Below are 14,539 nucleotides of genomic sequence, written 5' to 3'. Positions count from 1 at the left end.
AAGACCTGAAAACCAGATAGTGATTTTGAGGTTTCAAGAACTGACCTAGAGCTTCTTGAGATACTGAGGAGACGGGTGATTTTTACGAACCCAGATGAAAGGCCGCATGTTCTGTGACCTTACTGAGTTCAGAAAAAGCACCTTCTTGCTTTTTGGAGTGATTCGTTTTGCTTTCCTTTAAAATTTGTCCAAGGCTAAGAACTGGGCCGCGAGCGAAGAAGCAAAACAGGATAGAAGCACGGGATTGACAAGGACAGCCGAGCGTCATGCGAGAGGAACAGTCTTGTGGCGACTTTCCCGAGGGTGGGGTCCTACCCAGTGAAGAGGAGCAAGAACGTCGACCTAACAAGTGCCCCGTCGTTGTTGCACCACCAACAGGTGCTCGAAAGCGGCTGACAGGTCCTAAGAAAGAGCCTGGTACACCCCTAAAACTGGACGACAAGACGTCACCAGACTGCCCATCCACGACCGTTCCCTCTTGCCCCAAGCGGCCCAAGAGAAGCTCTCCTCCTTCCTCATCGACCTCTGCGGCCTCCCTTGTGCCCACCGTGAGCTCGGTGTCACCTGTGCCCGGGCAACCGTTCGAGGACCTCCACACGCAACGAGTGATCGCTAACGTCCGGGAACGGCAGCGCACACAGTCCCTAAATGACGCATTCGCCTCCCTGCGGAAGATCATCCCAACGTTGCCTTCAGACAAACTGAGTAAGATTCAGATCCTCAAACTGGCTTCGAGATACATCGACTTCCTCTACCAGGTTCTCCAGAGCGATGAGATGGATGCCAAGCTGGCCAGCTGTAACTACCTGGCCCACGAAAGACTGAGCTACGCCTTCTCTGTATGGAGGATGGAGGGCGCTTGGTCCATGTCCGCCACTCACTAGACGTTCACCCATTCCTAATCCTCCCTACAGCCCGATACAACCCTCCAGATCCAACCCGCCTCTGAACTCTGAACCTGCAGAGAAAGTGACTCTGATTTTAAATCTATCGCTGTCTGTCTACTAGCTATGGCTTCAAATTCACCAGCAACAGCCATTTGACTCCTGCTGCCATGACCTGACCCTGCCTAAAGCTGACCTCTGACCTTCCAACACTGAACTTTTTACTTTATCTAAGAGCAGCCCTGTAAAAGGTACGTCAGTGAAATGTTATAAATGAAATATGGTATCTGTTATGAGCACATGGATCTGGTTTAGTCCAAGTTGTTTATCTGAAAGTTCGCGCTTCTCTATCACAAATATGAAAAAATGACTTGGCTATTGATTATGGACTTGTTGGGTTTATTTTATTACATAGGCTACCACATAAGATTGGTGTTTAGTGAATTTAGGGGATATATTTACCTTTCCTCAATTTCTGTGGAATCGTGCATAATCAAACATGCACCCAAAATGAATTAATTCCACTGAGAATGCAGTGTGCATTATGTTAGTAAATATCAGAATTCATACAGACAGAGATTGTACTGTGTGCTGTTTTAAATAGTGCTGATCATGGACGCTCTGTGCACAGTTACAACAAACCTCAAAACATTACTTTTAATAATATAATAATCTGTAAGGGCATTAACACCTACATTTATTTTTCAGGGGTTTGTTGTAACTGCCTCCTGGCCCTTACTGTGGCTTGGGCAGCTCTAGAACTGAACCTGTTTTTGTGGCTGAACCTTTAACCAGCTGGAGTAGCTAACAGTTAACCTGTTTCAGAATCACATTTACACCGCAAATTCAATAGCGTGAAACAATAAATAAATAAAATTAAGTAAATGCACAAAGTTCTTTCAATGGTGCATAATAATTTTCCAAGTATTGTGCTAAATTTTGATCTTGACTGTATAATAGACTCAGTATCTTCAGGCATTAGAAGCAAACTCTCTGGGTATTTATTAATTTATTTATCGCACAACAGAAAGGTACAGGAAATATTTTTAAAAACTGTCTTAAAGAGGACATTTTTTACAATGTGCTGGATATTAATGGGTTTACTGTCCTTTTAATAATTATTTGCAGAAATAAGCTGATCTAAATGTTGGACTCATTTAAAATGGACCAAATGCTAACAATTTCAGATTTGTCCAAATAGTAATAGATGTTCAACAATAGGAATTTATAACTCCAAACATGTCAATTGGTAAAAAAAGAAAAAAAAGATATATATAATAAAATGCATAAAAAAGCATGCTGTCTCAAAAATGTGAGCGATAATAGCCCTTTTGAAAATGCAACATGAATGCAAAACTCCTCTTAAGATTCTGGAGTCTCCACTTATACACACAGAAGAAGAACAGATATTAATCATATACCCATTGACAAATGTATATTAATTTCATGTGACCTATGTTTATCGTAAACAGTTACTTGTCCAGTTTACCTAAATACGATGAGCACAGCTTCCAGTTTGAGATCTTCTGCTGCTGAGGTTATCATACGCAGGCCTATACTTGTGTACCCTCTCCTTTGGATTTCATACAGTATGTATTTCCTTAACCACACGCACATTTAAATAAACTGCACATACAGCAACAAAAACAACAACAACAAAAGACGTTCTTATAAAGTATATGTTGGTATACAAATATGTATAGCTACATTTATGTATAACTATTTATATCTGAGTTCATAGGTAATAACTATGTAATTAATACATATTTAAAGCAAATATGTACTTATTTCAAATTTTTCGCCGTGATCTCAGTCTGAGAACCAGGAGCCATGTGTTGCTGTTAAAGATAACAGGGAACAAAGAAAAATCATTAAAGGAAAAGAAAAGTGAGTGAACAGGAAGCAGGGAAAGGTGGAGAGGACTCTCCTTTAGCCCACGGGTGTAGATCGCCCTCCCTCTGCCCTTCACGGGATCTCGTATCCAGTGTCGTGCAATCAGAGGCGACCGGCCCTAGACATGCAGGAACCTAATGATTGGAAACAGTTGTGGGGTGTTACAGAGGTGTGTGTGTGTGTGTGTGTGTGTAAGAGACACACTCCATACAACACACACTAATTCAGTTTGATGTTAGAAGAGGATTCCAGTGAATGTGTGACTTATTGATGGTATTGGTTTTCGGGAACTTCAAGAGTTGGGAAATGTTTAGCTGGCATCGTGTAGTTTTAGGATGGTGAAATCCCCCTGTAAACGCAACTGAAACAAAGATATCCAGAAACAAGTTTGTTGAGCCGGGGTCCAGACTAAGTCTGTACACATTTCTCACATCTCTGCACTGAATTTGGGAGAAAATATGCTGTTAGAGTATCAAGCTGTCATTGTAATCAAATAAACTTAAAACTCTGAATACCTTTCATTTCTATCGGTGCCAGGGTAATTTCTGCACATCCCTTGCCTGTTCTTTTGTTAAGTAGTTATGTTTTTTTTTGTGTGAAGCAGTTTCTTACATTCTGCATTTAAATGGGGGAAAAAATTGCAATAAATTATACACACTTAAACCCCTTTTTTTTTATTTTTATAAACCTATTACAAAGCTTTTATCCTCGATGGAACTCCTAAACAGCCAGAATCACAAACAACTTGTGCTGTCAAATGAATAATCGCGATTAATCACATCCAAAAATAATGTTTTTGTTGACATAATATGTAAATGTATTATGCATATATAAATACACACACATACAGTATATATTTTTAAAATATTTTATGTATTTATATGTATATATTTATATTCATATAATTTATATGACATATAAATATATCTAATATATAAACAGGTTTTTCTATCAATATATGCATGCATGTGTGTGTATTTATATATATACACAGTACACACACACACACACACACACACACATAAATATTATGTCAACAAAAACCTTTATCATAAATGCGATTTATCGCGATTAATCATTTGACAACACTACAAATAACAAACTTCATCAAGACCATTCAAGTTCAACTTTGTACCACTTTTATTAACCATTAAAACTGCATCTTCAGGTATCGGTTTAATTATTTTTTTTTTTTTTGTCGTCCAGGCTGATTTGTGAAAAATGTGTGCTGTTAATGGAAACAGAGTAACTACGGCTCTTTGTCAGGATTTATTTTGGGTTGTGGTTTCCTTGGACTAGTCATATCCACCGCATACTGTATTACTTTAGCAATGTCCTTCGTTCATGCGAGATGAGTCAACGTGTTTGCCGGTGTTCATGGGAATGATTCTTTCGTTTAGGCTGAGATGACATGCAGATTCCAGCAAACTGATTTTATTGAGCAATTTTAATTAAGCTGTTTATGAAGTAATCCAGATCCAGACATCAAATACTTCCTCTTCATCCAATTATCTTTGTCTTTAATACAAATGCATTTTTTGGCTAAATAGCTAAATATTCCATGCAGTCTTTAAATTATTTTCTTTGACCAGAAAAGCTATGTGTGAACAACCCATGCATATACAAACAACTATATATTGTCCATTATAAATGTTTTTACGTAGTCACATTTCTGACATGTTGTTCCCCTTCTGTCTGTCTTAACAGTATCCCACTATCCCAGAGGACATCATGCTTCGACTACAAGCCAATAATCCTTCCCTTCTTCTAATGGAGCAATACAACAAAATGCAAAATGCAAAAAAAAAAAGACCTCCACCATCTAAAGGATCTAAGATTGTTCAGATTGGATCAGACTCTGGTTGAGTGGAGGGGTGCTGATTTGTGATCAGTGTTCATTGACTTTGATTATGCATGGACACGCAGAGGCATAAGGACTGTACACTTATAGCTAACCTATAGCAGCTAGCCTGATGGAAAAAATGCTTCGTAGACTCACTATATTCCCTGATATACAGATCTGATCAGAGTTGTTGTGCTTGTCATTAATGCTGTATATTAGCCAACATTATTACTTCTGTGACAGTGTAACAATTGTGTCATGGTATATACCACATCCGTCTAAATGTAAAGGTTGTTACGTTTAAAAAAAAATAAAGCTGTAAGATTAATTCTGCAATATGACTTGGTGATTAACAGATGCATTAAAGGGTTAGTTCACCTAAAAGAGAAAATTATTTCATTAATCATTCGTTCATCTTCCGAACACAAATTAAGATATTTGATGAAATCCGAGAGCTTTCTGACCCTGACAGCAATGCGACTACAACGTTCAAGGTCCAGAAAGGTAGTAAGAACATCGATAAAACAGTCCATGTGACATCAGTTGTGCAACTGGAACTTCATGAAGCTACGAGAAACTTTTTGTGTTCAAAGAAAACAAAAGTAACGTCTTTAAAAATGTTTTTTTTTGTCTTCGACGTTCATGAGAGTCAGAACAGCAGCTCCTGTGTCAGCAGCAACACACGCATGCATCGTGATTCTCTCACCAAAGACCGACCAGGAAGAGAATAAATCGTTGAATAAAGTCATTATTTTTGTTTTCTTTGCACACAAAAATTATTTTCGTAACTTATTAAAGAAATCAAAGTTGGGCCAGTGATGTCACATGGGCTATTTTAATGATGTCTTTACTAACTTTCTGGGCCTTGAAAGTTGTGTTGCCTTCTATGCAGTGTCAGAAAGCTCTGGGATTTCATCAAGAATATCCTAATTTGTGTTTCTAAGATGAACGAAGGTCTTACGGGTTTGGAACGACATGAGGGTGAGATTTTCATTTTTGGATGAGCTATCAATTTAAGTTAAGAGTTACAGTATGAGAGGTACTTGAAAACAAGCACGTTCATGTCTTTTAGTGCAATAAAAAAAATAAAAAAAACATTTGAAGAAAAATAAATCATTTAGCAAATTTGAAATTCACCAGAAATGAATCTCTAAAAGATTAAAGTGATAGATGGATGTGTTCTTGTTCTGCTCGTACGAGCTCTTTAGAATCCAGACACCGCTAATTAGTTAATTAGAATAAAATGTCAGCTAAACTTGGTCTGCACATAAACTTGCCATTATCCTGCTTAGATTGAGGCTTCAATAAATATATGTCTGGCTGGCAAGAAATAAGACGAACCACCTCACCACAAGAGTGCCACGCTCTGCTGTTTAGTACATGTAATTAGGTAAAGCAATTAAAAGACACATGTTTAAACAAAGTGCAAAACACACGGCCATAGTGACCCAAACTAAAGAAGAGAATAATCTAGTGACCAGATGAACCAGTATTGGCGATCTAGTGGCTTCAGGCCAGTCATTAATCAAGTATTTCAGATTTCTTTAATTGTGTGCATGTGCAATAATGATTCATTCTTAGATGCTTCAATAGATGCATGAAACACCTTTGAAAATGTATTATTTCAGCATAATGTTAAACTTATAATATGGCATTAAGAGTACATTTTTTTTCTTTTTTTTAAAGAAATAAAGTGGCTTTTCCCAAGTTTTACTAGTTAGTAACAACAACAGCAAGTGTGTTTTGTTGGAAAATGCTAGCATTATAGTCATTTCTAGCAGGGACTACAGTTATCTTATTTTTTTCTAACACCATTGCTATGCTAAATAAAAAGCGCATGCTGTAGATCGGAGTGAATGTTTCTCAATTAATAGAAAACAAATGAATGTGTGTGAATGGATTTGATTTATTTCTTTCAGCTCGCTGGTATTTGAGGTTCACAAATCTTTAGCAGTAGAATATAGTGTACACACAAAAATGACAAAGCCAAATGAAATCCAGGCAAACCAAAAAATGCTTTTCTTTTAATTAGGAAGAAAGAAACAGTATAAAATAGACATTCTTTTCTCTACACAGAGAAATAAAAGAAATGGGAGATAAACAAGGAAGATTCGAGAAACATACTTTCTGTTATGCTTTGTTAAACAGATCCAGTTAGTGGGGTCGACAGGTAAAGTACTTCAAGGCACGTAGGTGAAGTCTTTCGGTCGTATGAAACTATTTACAATGTCCATACAAGAAGGCAAAAGGGAATAAATGACAGAATTAAGATGATGCTGGTTTGCTTTTACATGCGCGATGACGACATCACGAGCTCTCCGTTTTACTTCATAAAGGGTTCGGAGAGATGAGAGAATACAAGCGCTTTGAGAGGTATATCAAAACAGTACAAATGCACAAAGCTATTGTAAAAATACACCACTGAAATAGAGCTGTATGTAAGACGCATATCAGTGTCCATACTGCTAAGGAATGTCAAGATCTGTTTTCAGTCCCAGCGGTGAAACTGTGGCTAAGTGCTGTCGAATTGTCGCTAACCAAGTTCCTTTCAATTTGTCTGAAGACGAACAGGCCTGTTTTGTTGATGGTGAAATGCAAGTGCACTGTTTGAAGTACTATAAATACGCAGCAAGACCGCCGCTAGTTCTGAACGATTAGCTAGGACTTCATTAATGAGTGAACGTCTGCATCTGCTCAGTTTTACAACAGCTCTATCTTCACGGGGGTCTGATGGGCAAAGGCTACCCAGGGTCTTCATGAAAACCTCACAAAACATTGATAAATGGATGGTGCTATTTACAGGGAATCATACAAATGTAGGACTATCCACAGTGGTTTGGTACAAGGCAAGAAAGGGGTGAATTAAAGACTTATTGGTCAGGCAGGTGCTGGACACAGTATCTGCAGAATTACAGAAAGATCGCACAAGGAACGCCTCTGTTATTACTCCACATGTTCCCAATAACAGCAATTTGCCAGGTCACGATTGTTTCTTGTAGTGAACGCAGGAAAGCATGTCAATGTGTGAATTTGGTTGTGAATGCAGAGGTAAAGGTTTGTGCAGAGCAACACAAACTCAAAAAGATTTGAGATTTGGTGGAAACTTGAAGGCGATCCGTCGGGGCGTTCATTAAGCCGAAAGCACAACGCAAAAGTCAGACAAGCACCATGAAGTGTGCTACTAGTCTAATGTGACGTCCCGACCGTTGACCATCCAGACGGCATTAACGTTAATGATACTGATACAGCATGTGGTACAGAAGTATTTCCAGAGCAATATTTTTGGCGGTTTGGCCCATCAGGATTACGCAACTAGAGCGAAATTCTGTTTAGAAATGATACGGTTTTTGAAACCGAATATGCTGATGAGTGGCACAGTATTTAAAGAGGTCTGTCCGTTTTGGTGTGATATTAATTTCGGTTAATTGATTATGGCGTAAATCTGAATCCAAGCGGCTGAGAGACATATTTAATACCACCATCAACTTCATCCACACGACTGGTGTGAATTAGACATCTGTGGAAAGCAGAACGCCATCCAAAAACAATGCATCCCTCGTGAAAAAAATGAAATAATAAATTGTCAGTAAGTGCGCAGCGATGAAAGAAAATCAACTTGAGGCATGTCTTCTCCACAGGTTAACAGGCTGGTCATTTACCTCGTCCAAAACAACACGATCAGTGAAAACTACAGACAACTGTGTTATAAAAGAAATTCACACACTGCCATCAAAGTGGCCGCGAGAGCCCATTCAAATGTCGTTTTGTACTTTTGCTTTTGGTCAATCGAGGTTTGATTGTGAGTACAGAACAGATAAAAGATATGACTGATAGATACAAAGGCACACACATAAAGACATCATATTAAAATTAGTTTGGTCTAAAAAGAGACTGAGCTACTTTGCGTTACAGTTAGTCTAGGGAAAGCTTAAGCACTTCCTGTGTCCACGATATTAACTGTACAGTGGTCATAAGGATGCGATGTCTGCACAGAAATATGGGCGTATATGTGTGTTTTTTTGGTGGGTGTGTGCAATTAACTTGCTCATAGCTGGTTTGTCCCTCTGGCCTTTTAAAAACACAAGGCATTAAGTCAGATACACAGAATCAATACAGATAAGTATCTCGAAGTTATTCAAGTTTACAGCCTTCATGCGGGGAATGCAGGTAGAACGTAACTGAACTTGACAAGAATGCGACTTTAAAGAGAAAAGAATGTTAAGCGTGTAAATCTAGATAGAGAATTCTATTTTTCTTTTCCCAGATGTCTGGAAAATTTCACGGTTCACATTATGGAATGCACAGTGCAAAAAAAAAAAAAATTACAAATACGATTTATAAAACCCACAGTTGTCGAGATCGTTTTCTTCTTCTTTAGTGGTTAAATTGATTAATAGTTATGACATCATAGAGTGAAGCCACTTTGCGGTTGCCAGGTGCAAGGAAACCCCTCATTTTCTCCCAGCACGGTCAGGGGTAGGAAAGTGGGGTGCCTTTAAAAAGGGTTAAATAATCCTCAACCGTTCCTGCAAATCTGCTTTCGCAGCTCCAGCCAAAGTAAACAGTGTCTTTCGAGGCACCGGTGGTGAATATCTGAGCGACTGGTGTCCTTCAGCGCATTAGTGAATGTTAAAAACACACTCATGCGTCCTAGTGTGTTTGTTTGTTTGTTTGTGTGGTATGTGAATGGAGAAGACGGCGTGGATCCCAGAGCCCCGGCAGAACTGTGGCTGCGGGTTGTTAGCTTAGCCGCGCTGCGCTGGTGGTCAGTGTTGAGGTGGGGACTTGGGGGAGGGGCCTTGATGAGGAAGCCACGCCCCCTGAGGCACTGCTGGTCTTGAGGCACGGCTCGTTCACATGGTGTGGAGCACCATTCGGTACTGGACAGTTTTCAGACGTGTAAAGACCTGGTTTAAAGGGAGTCTTCGTCGTGCTCCATGGGTTCATCAACAAGGCTGTGAAAAATGAGGTTTATGTTTAGCATCGAACAACCAGCATATGGTTTTTATGTTCAAGAATGCAACGAAAGCTCTGAAGCAATAGTATTAATTGCATTTAGCATGATTCCTTCATCGGATCTCACCTTTTGTTGGTCAAGACCCCCACGGAGAGGGACGCCATCGCATTCACTGTGTCCGTTTCCTCACAGTCTTTCCTCTGGGCGCCCAAAAACGACAGCCCCACTGTGCCCATCAACGGCTTCAGTGACGACCAATACTGACCTGGGACAGAATTAACAGACATCATTTCCCATTCATTATGTCATTCCAAACCTGAATGTCTTTCTATCCGAAATGAATAACAAAAAGAGTTATTTTGCAGAATGTCAAAGCTGCTCATTTGCATAAAATGAGTATATAAAAAAGCAATTGCAAAATACTGCATGCAACTTGTGTGATGCATTTTGAAGCCTTTAAGTGAAGAAAAGACTGAAAAAAACTAAAACATTTTTTATGAAACTTGAGAGATTTCTGTGCCAAATTTGGGAAATTCAATGTAACCAGACCTTTGACGTTTTAAAAAGTTCATAAAGACATTGTACAAGTAATCCATATGAACCAAGCCATCTATTCAAAGTCTTCTGTATATTCACTTTCATATCACTTTATAAAATGAATAGATTTAATTTAGGATTTTTTTCACGTATAAACATTGGTCAATGCACACACACAGAGCACATCAAACATGGTAAACAAGCTCAAACGTGCTAGATTGATGTGCAAGAGCTGACGAGGTTTCCATGTTGATGGAGAACTAGAGCAGAGGGAAAGATAATGGTGACTTTCAGGTCAGATATTGTATGACCTTATACAGACTACATTGAAATAATAATATTATTGCACCTCCACTATATGATTCACTGTACACGTCAGTGGTAAAAAAAAAAAGCAACTCAGACATTCAGCATTTCTTTTTGTGTTTAACTGAAGAAACAAAGTCATACATGTTTTAAAATGTCGATAACAAGGCTTAACCAACAACAACGTTGAAAACTGGAAATAGATGTCAGTCAGTAGCACGCAGAAAGCATGAGAGAGGTAGTGTACGCCACGTAGTGCATGCCGTACCCTTGTTTTATAGGAATATTTTGGCTCAGCAGGAACCATGTGGTGAAACAACGACGATCATGATTATAATTAATTACAAAGAATTAAACAAATGTGTGCTACCAGGAAGCCCGTGCATTTGAGGATAATTAGAGGCAGACTGGGACGAGAGCAGCGCGAGACACTCACTCTGTATTTGCAGCACTCTCTGCAGTGAAAGCACTGCGTTGGCATTGGGCGTCTGCAGGAGAGTCGACTCAGGAAGAGGCTCCTAAGAGAAAACGAGATGAAAAAGGGTGTTTTTGTTTTTCCTTTAAAACAAAGAACACGTCATGCAAGACTTTGCCAGAAAAGTCATGTTAACACCCTTACATAACAACAGTGCTGTTTTTTTTTTTTGTTACCAGCAATGGTATAACAGGATTATAAAGCTATAATAAATGCATTCTTGCTTATGCATGAAATCTGACCTCCAGTCCCAGCAGAGCGCTGACGCAGGCCTCAGAAGCATCACATATGGCTGTGAGGTCGTGACCTCCCTCTAATGCTAGAACCACGCGTCCTCCTGCTAACGCCATCAACTGCCGAGTCAAAAAGCCGAAACCTGCGGAGAGACCAATGACAACATTAGCGTCACAGTACATTTTCTGAGACTGTTTAAAAATGTATTTAAGTTCAATTCAATTTGATGCTGTTTATAAGAATTCATATTTCATATGCAAGATCAAATTTCAAGAAATATCCTACATTTAGCAGTGACTTTGTATCCTCCCAAAGGAGCAGGGTGTCCTTCTGCGGCGTCAAACCCTGAAGAAACCAACACGACGTCTGGGGAAAACTCCTGAGCAATGGGCATCACCACCGTCCTAAACATCAGAACGATGCATACAAAAAATAAAATAAAAATATTCGGTTAATGTTACATCTGTCATTGGACTTGGACTTATAAGACTGCATTTTTTAACCAAACTGCACAATTTTAAACCATAGTTAAATGGATGAATCATAGTCTCATGTCATTCCAAACCCAAATTATTTTTTCCATGCAATAAGGAGATTTAGTTGATTATTTATAGATAATCTTCACCCGTTAACCATTGCACCTAGTGAGTTAAACGCAAAAAAACAATCGTTATCATTCGGACTGCTGTTATGAACGTGAATCATCTGATTCATCGAAACAATTAAACTCACGAGAATGATTCATTCTTCTCTGTTGATCTCGCCAACCAAAGCCGGGGAGGATGTCAAGATTTCCAGTTAATAACAAATACAATTTTAATCCATTTCTGGCTTCAGAAGACTCAGAATACAGTGCGTCACGTGAACGCCATTTATGATACTTTCAGGTTCTTTTGGGTCTTTTTTGAGGCTTGAAAATTCATTGCAATTACATGAAAAAACAACCAAACTAGATTCCCTAAAACATCTCAAGTCAATTAATTCTCATTAAAAAAAATTTACACTTTATTTTAAGTTCCAATTCTCACCATTAGCAAACCATTAACTATGAATTTTGCCTCAGTCAACTCCTGAGTTGCTGCTTATTAAAAGTCAGAAAGGTGGTTGTTAAGTTTAGGTATTGGGTATGATTAGAGATGTAGAACATGGTCATGCAGAATATATGCTTTATACTAATAAACAGCCGATATGTTAATAATAGGCATGCTAATAAGCAACTAGTTAAAAGTAAATTGAATTTAGTAAAGTGGTACCAATTTTTGCTCTTCTGAGGCATAACAAATTGGTATTTTAAAATACACTATTGATAAATATCCACATTTTCTATTAACATAACTTAGACAAAACTATTTGTTTAATTAGTGGATTTTTTTAAAGATGTCGATTTGTAAAATTGCTGTCAAATAGTTTTAGATAGATTGCTTTGTCAGTTTAACATCAGTTCTGATCAAAGCCTTTCCAAAAATGCTAAATACTTGGCCAAAAGACTTAAAAGAAGAAAAAGTCTAGTGGCGTTCCTCTTATATTTGACACATTTCACAAAAATGAAGCTGCCGAAGCACAGTGTGACAGTCCCAGTGACTAAAGTGTTTGAATTAGGTTCTGTTAATAACCATCCTCCTTCCTCTTTTTCCTCGTCTCTCTCTTTCTTGCGCTCGGAGGACGCCAGCCCTGCCAGCGATTTCGCCTCTTGAGCGCATCACCGGCGAGTTCAAAGCGACCGCCGCTGCATCTGGTTCCCATTTGGAGCTTGTCGTTCTCCTCACGTCACTGACAGCCCACCATCTGGGAGCCATTTGCCTTAATTACCCAGGATCCTCCACAACTCCCCCCTTCTCCGCCTACCCTCACCGTTGTAACCAACTCCGCCTCCCCTCCAGACCAATAAAACTACCCACGCTCCCCTGTGTGGAGAGGAACGCTTTTAGTTTGGGTGGAGGGAGAGAGAGAGAGCGCAGCATTCATTAAAGACCAATAAAAGGACGAGAAAGAGTGTACAAGACACAGGAAGTCAAAGAGAGACAGGCTGGTTAGAGGCAGAACATTCCCAAAACGTTCGGTCCTGAAAGATCTTAAAAGTCTTTTTAGACGCCCACCCACTTTCACACAGGGATCCTGGTTAGCGTGTGGTTAGCAGTGCCTCCCTGGACCAAAATCCCGGAGCAGGCTTCCTTAAAAAAATGCTAAAAACGTTTAATAAAACCACCCACCGGCGGCAATTAAGTGGCATGTGGAAGTGGCCAAGCTTGAGTTTGATCCCAACACAATGAAAAAACCTGGGAATCATTTGAAGCCCTGCAAGCGTTTCAGACTACAATAAACACCTTGAGTGATGCAGGTTGGCAGACGGCAGAGGGGGAAGTCCAACTTAGAAGAGTGATCACAATGTGATCAGGCGTCCAATTCCTGACAAAATCCCAAAGGTCTCGGTACAAACACTAGTGCACAGAAACGCAGGAGAGAAACCAATGCAATAATGAAGGACACCCATATGAAGAAGACCTAGTTCTTTGGCGAAACATGACGGAAGGTCAAATGCTTCTTCCTGAACTTTGACCTGATGATAATCAGGCCATGTAAGGACTTTACAAGACATATGAAGTGCACTGTGGTGGGGTTGTGGTTAAACATCTGGACCACAGGAGATCCTTGAAAAGAAGAGTGGCTTGGTTTGCTAACACCATTGTGTCCTTGACGCAACACTTAGCACCAGCTTACTCCAAAGACAGCGTTTTTGGTTTTTCTTTTTGGGTGAACAATCCCTTTCATAGGCCTGTCCATCCCAAGAATAATAATTACAAAGATAACTAAAATTATATTTTATCATTTTATCAGACCAGGGATTGGCAACTAGCGGCTCACTGGCGGCTGGATCATATTAGACTCGGATAATAAATTGTAAAACATTTAAAAAGTAAGTCACGTAAAGATATATTTCAGTATATGATGTTAATACTCTCTCCAAACAGGAGAGGTCGCTAGTTTTCAACCGCTCAACTATTAATTACAGCGCAGTAGGACGTGCACTCTAACGTAAACATTTACTAGCATTAGCAAATAAAAAAATGAAAAACTGACCATGAAAACAGTATCTTCCAGTCAAGATGGTAAACAGATTATCTTTTTACCAAGTTCAAGTGGATACCGATATGTTTGGACTGTTTGGAAATTTTAATTTTATTTAAATCGCCATCACACCACTGCTCACAAACAACGGGAACGCCAAAGTTGCACTTGCCTCAGATTTCAAAGGTAAAATGCATAGTAACTATTTTTTTTTTTGCCAAATGTATGACAGAAATGTTTGCACTGAACTATGTGCTCTTAGGGGGTTCCGCAGGTCCTCAGTTTAATTGTTAAATTTAATGCCATAAAAAACTCTTAAATGGTACAATAAGACTTTACAGACC

At 39.1% G+C, this 14,539-nt stretch overlaps 2 protein-coding genes across 9 annotated transcripts in view; one reads left to right on the top strand and one right to left on the bottom strand.

The window, feature by feature from the left end:
* The first annotated feature begins 33 nt into the window (after positions 1-33).
* LOC113040918 (twist-related protein 2-like) lies at positions 34-4,952 on the top strand. 2 transcript variants are annotated; one of them, XM_026199127.1, is made up of 3 exons: positions 34-1,135; positions 2,357-2,473; positions 4,485-4,952. In XM_026199127.1, the coding sequence occupies exon 1, from the start codon at positions 267-269 to the stop codon at positions 882-884; it is 618 nt and encodes a 205-aa protein (XP_026054912.1). In that variant the 5' UTR covers positions 34-266; the 3' UTR covers positions 885-1,135; positions 2,357-2,473; positions 4,485-4,952. The 2 variants fall into 2 exon arrangements, with proteins under 2 accessions (XP_026054912.1, XP_026054911.1); XM_026199126.1 differs by lacking the exon at positions 2,357-2,473.
* A 1,556-nt stretch (positions 4,953-6,508) lies between these two features.
* hdac7a (histone deacetylase 7a) overlaps positions 6,509-14,539 on the bottom strand; it is a 75,045-nt gene continuing 67,014 nt past the window's right edge. For all 7 annotated transcript variants that reach the window (XM_026199116.1, XM_026199117.1, XM_026199118.1 and 4 more), the window contains 5 exons: positions 11,415-11,533; positions 11,138-11,271; positions 10,857-10,938; positions 9,704-9,842; positions 6,509-9,575 (listed from right to left, as the gene is read on the bottom strand). In XM_026199116.1, the coding sequence (XP_026054901.1) occupies positions 9,533-9,575; positions 9,704-9,842; positions 10,857-10,938; positions 11,138-11,271; positions 11,415-11,533 (517 nt within the window). In that variant the 3' untranslated portion in view covers positions 6,509-9,532. The remainder of the gene's footprint in view (positions 9,576-9,703; positions 9,843-10,856; positions 10,939-11,137; positions 11,272-11,414; positions 11,534-14,539) is intronic.

The sequence above is a fragment of the Carassius auratus genome, chromosome 23 (genome assembly GCF_003368295.1).
Source record: "Carassius auratus strain Wakin chromosome 23, ASM336829v1, whole genome shotgun sequence".
Classification (NCBI taxonomy): domain Eukaryota; kingdom Metazoa; phylum Chordata; class Actinopteri; order Cypriniformes; family Cyprinidae; genus Carassius; species Carassius auratus.
Note: the sequence above shows the minus strand (reverse complement) of the source record. Positions and strands in the feature narration are given on the sequence as shown.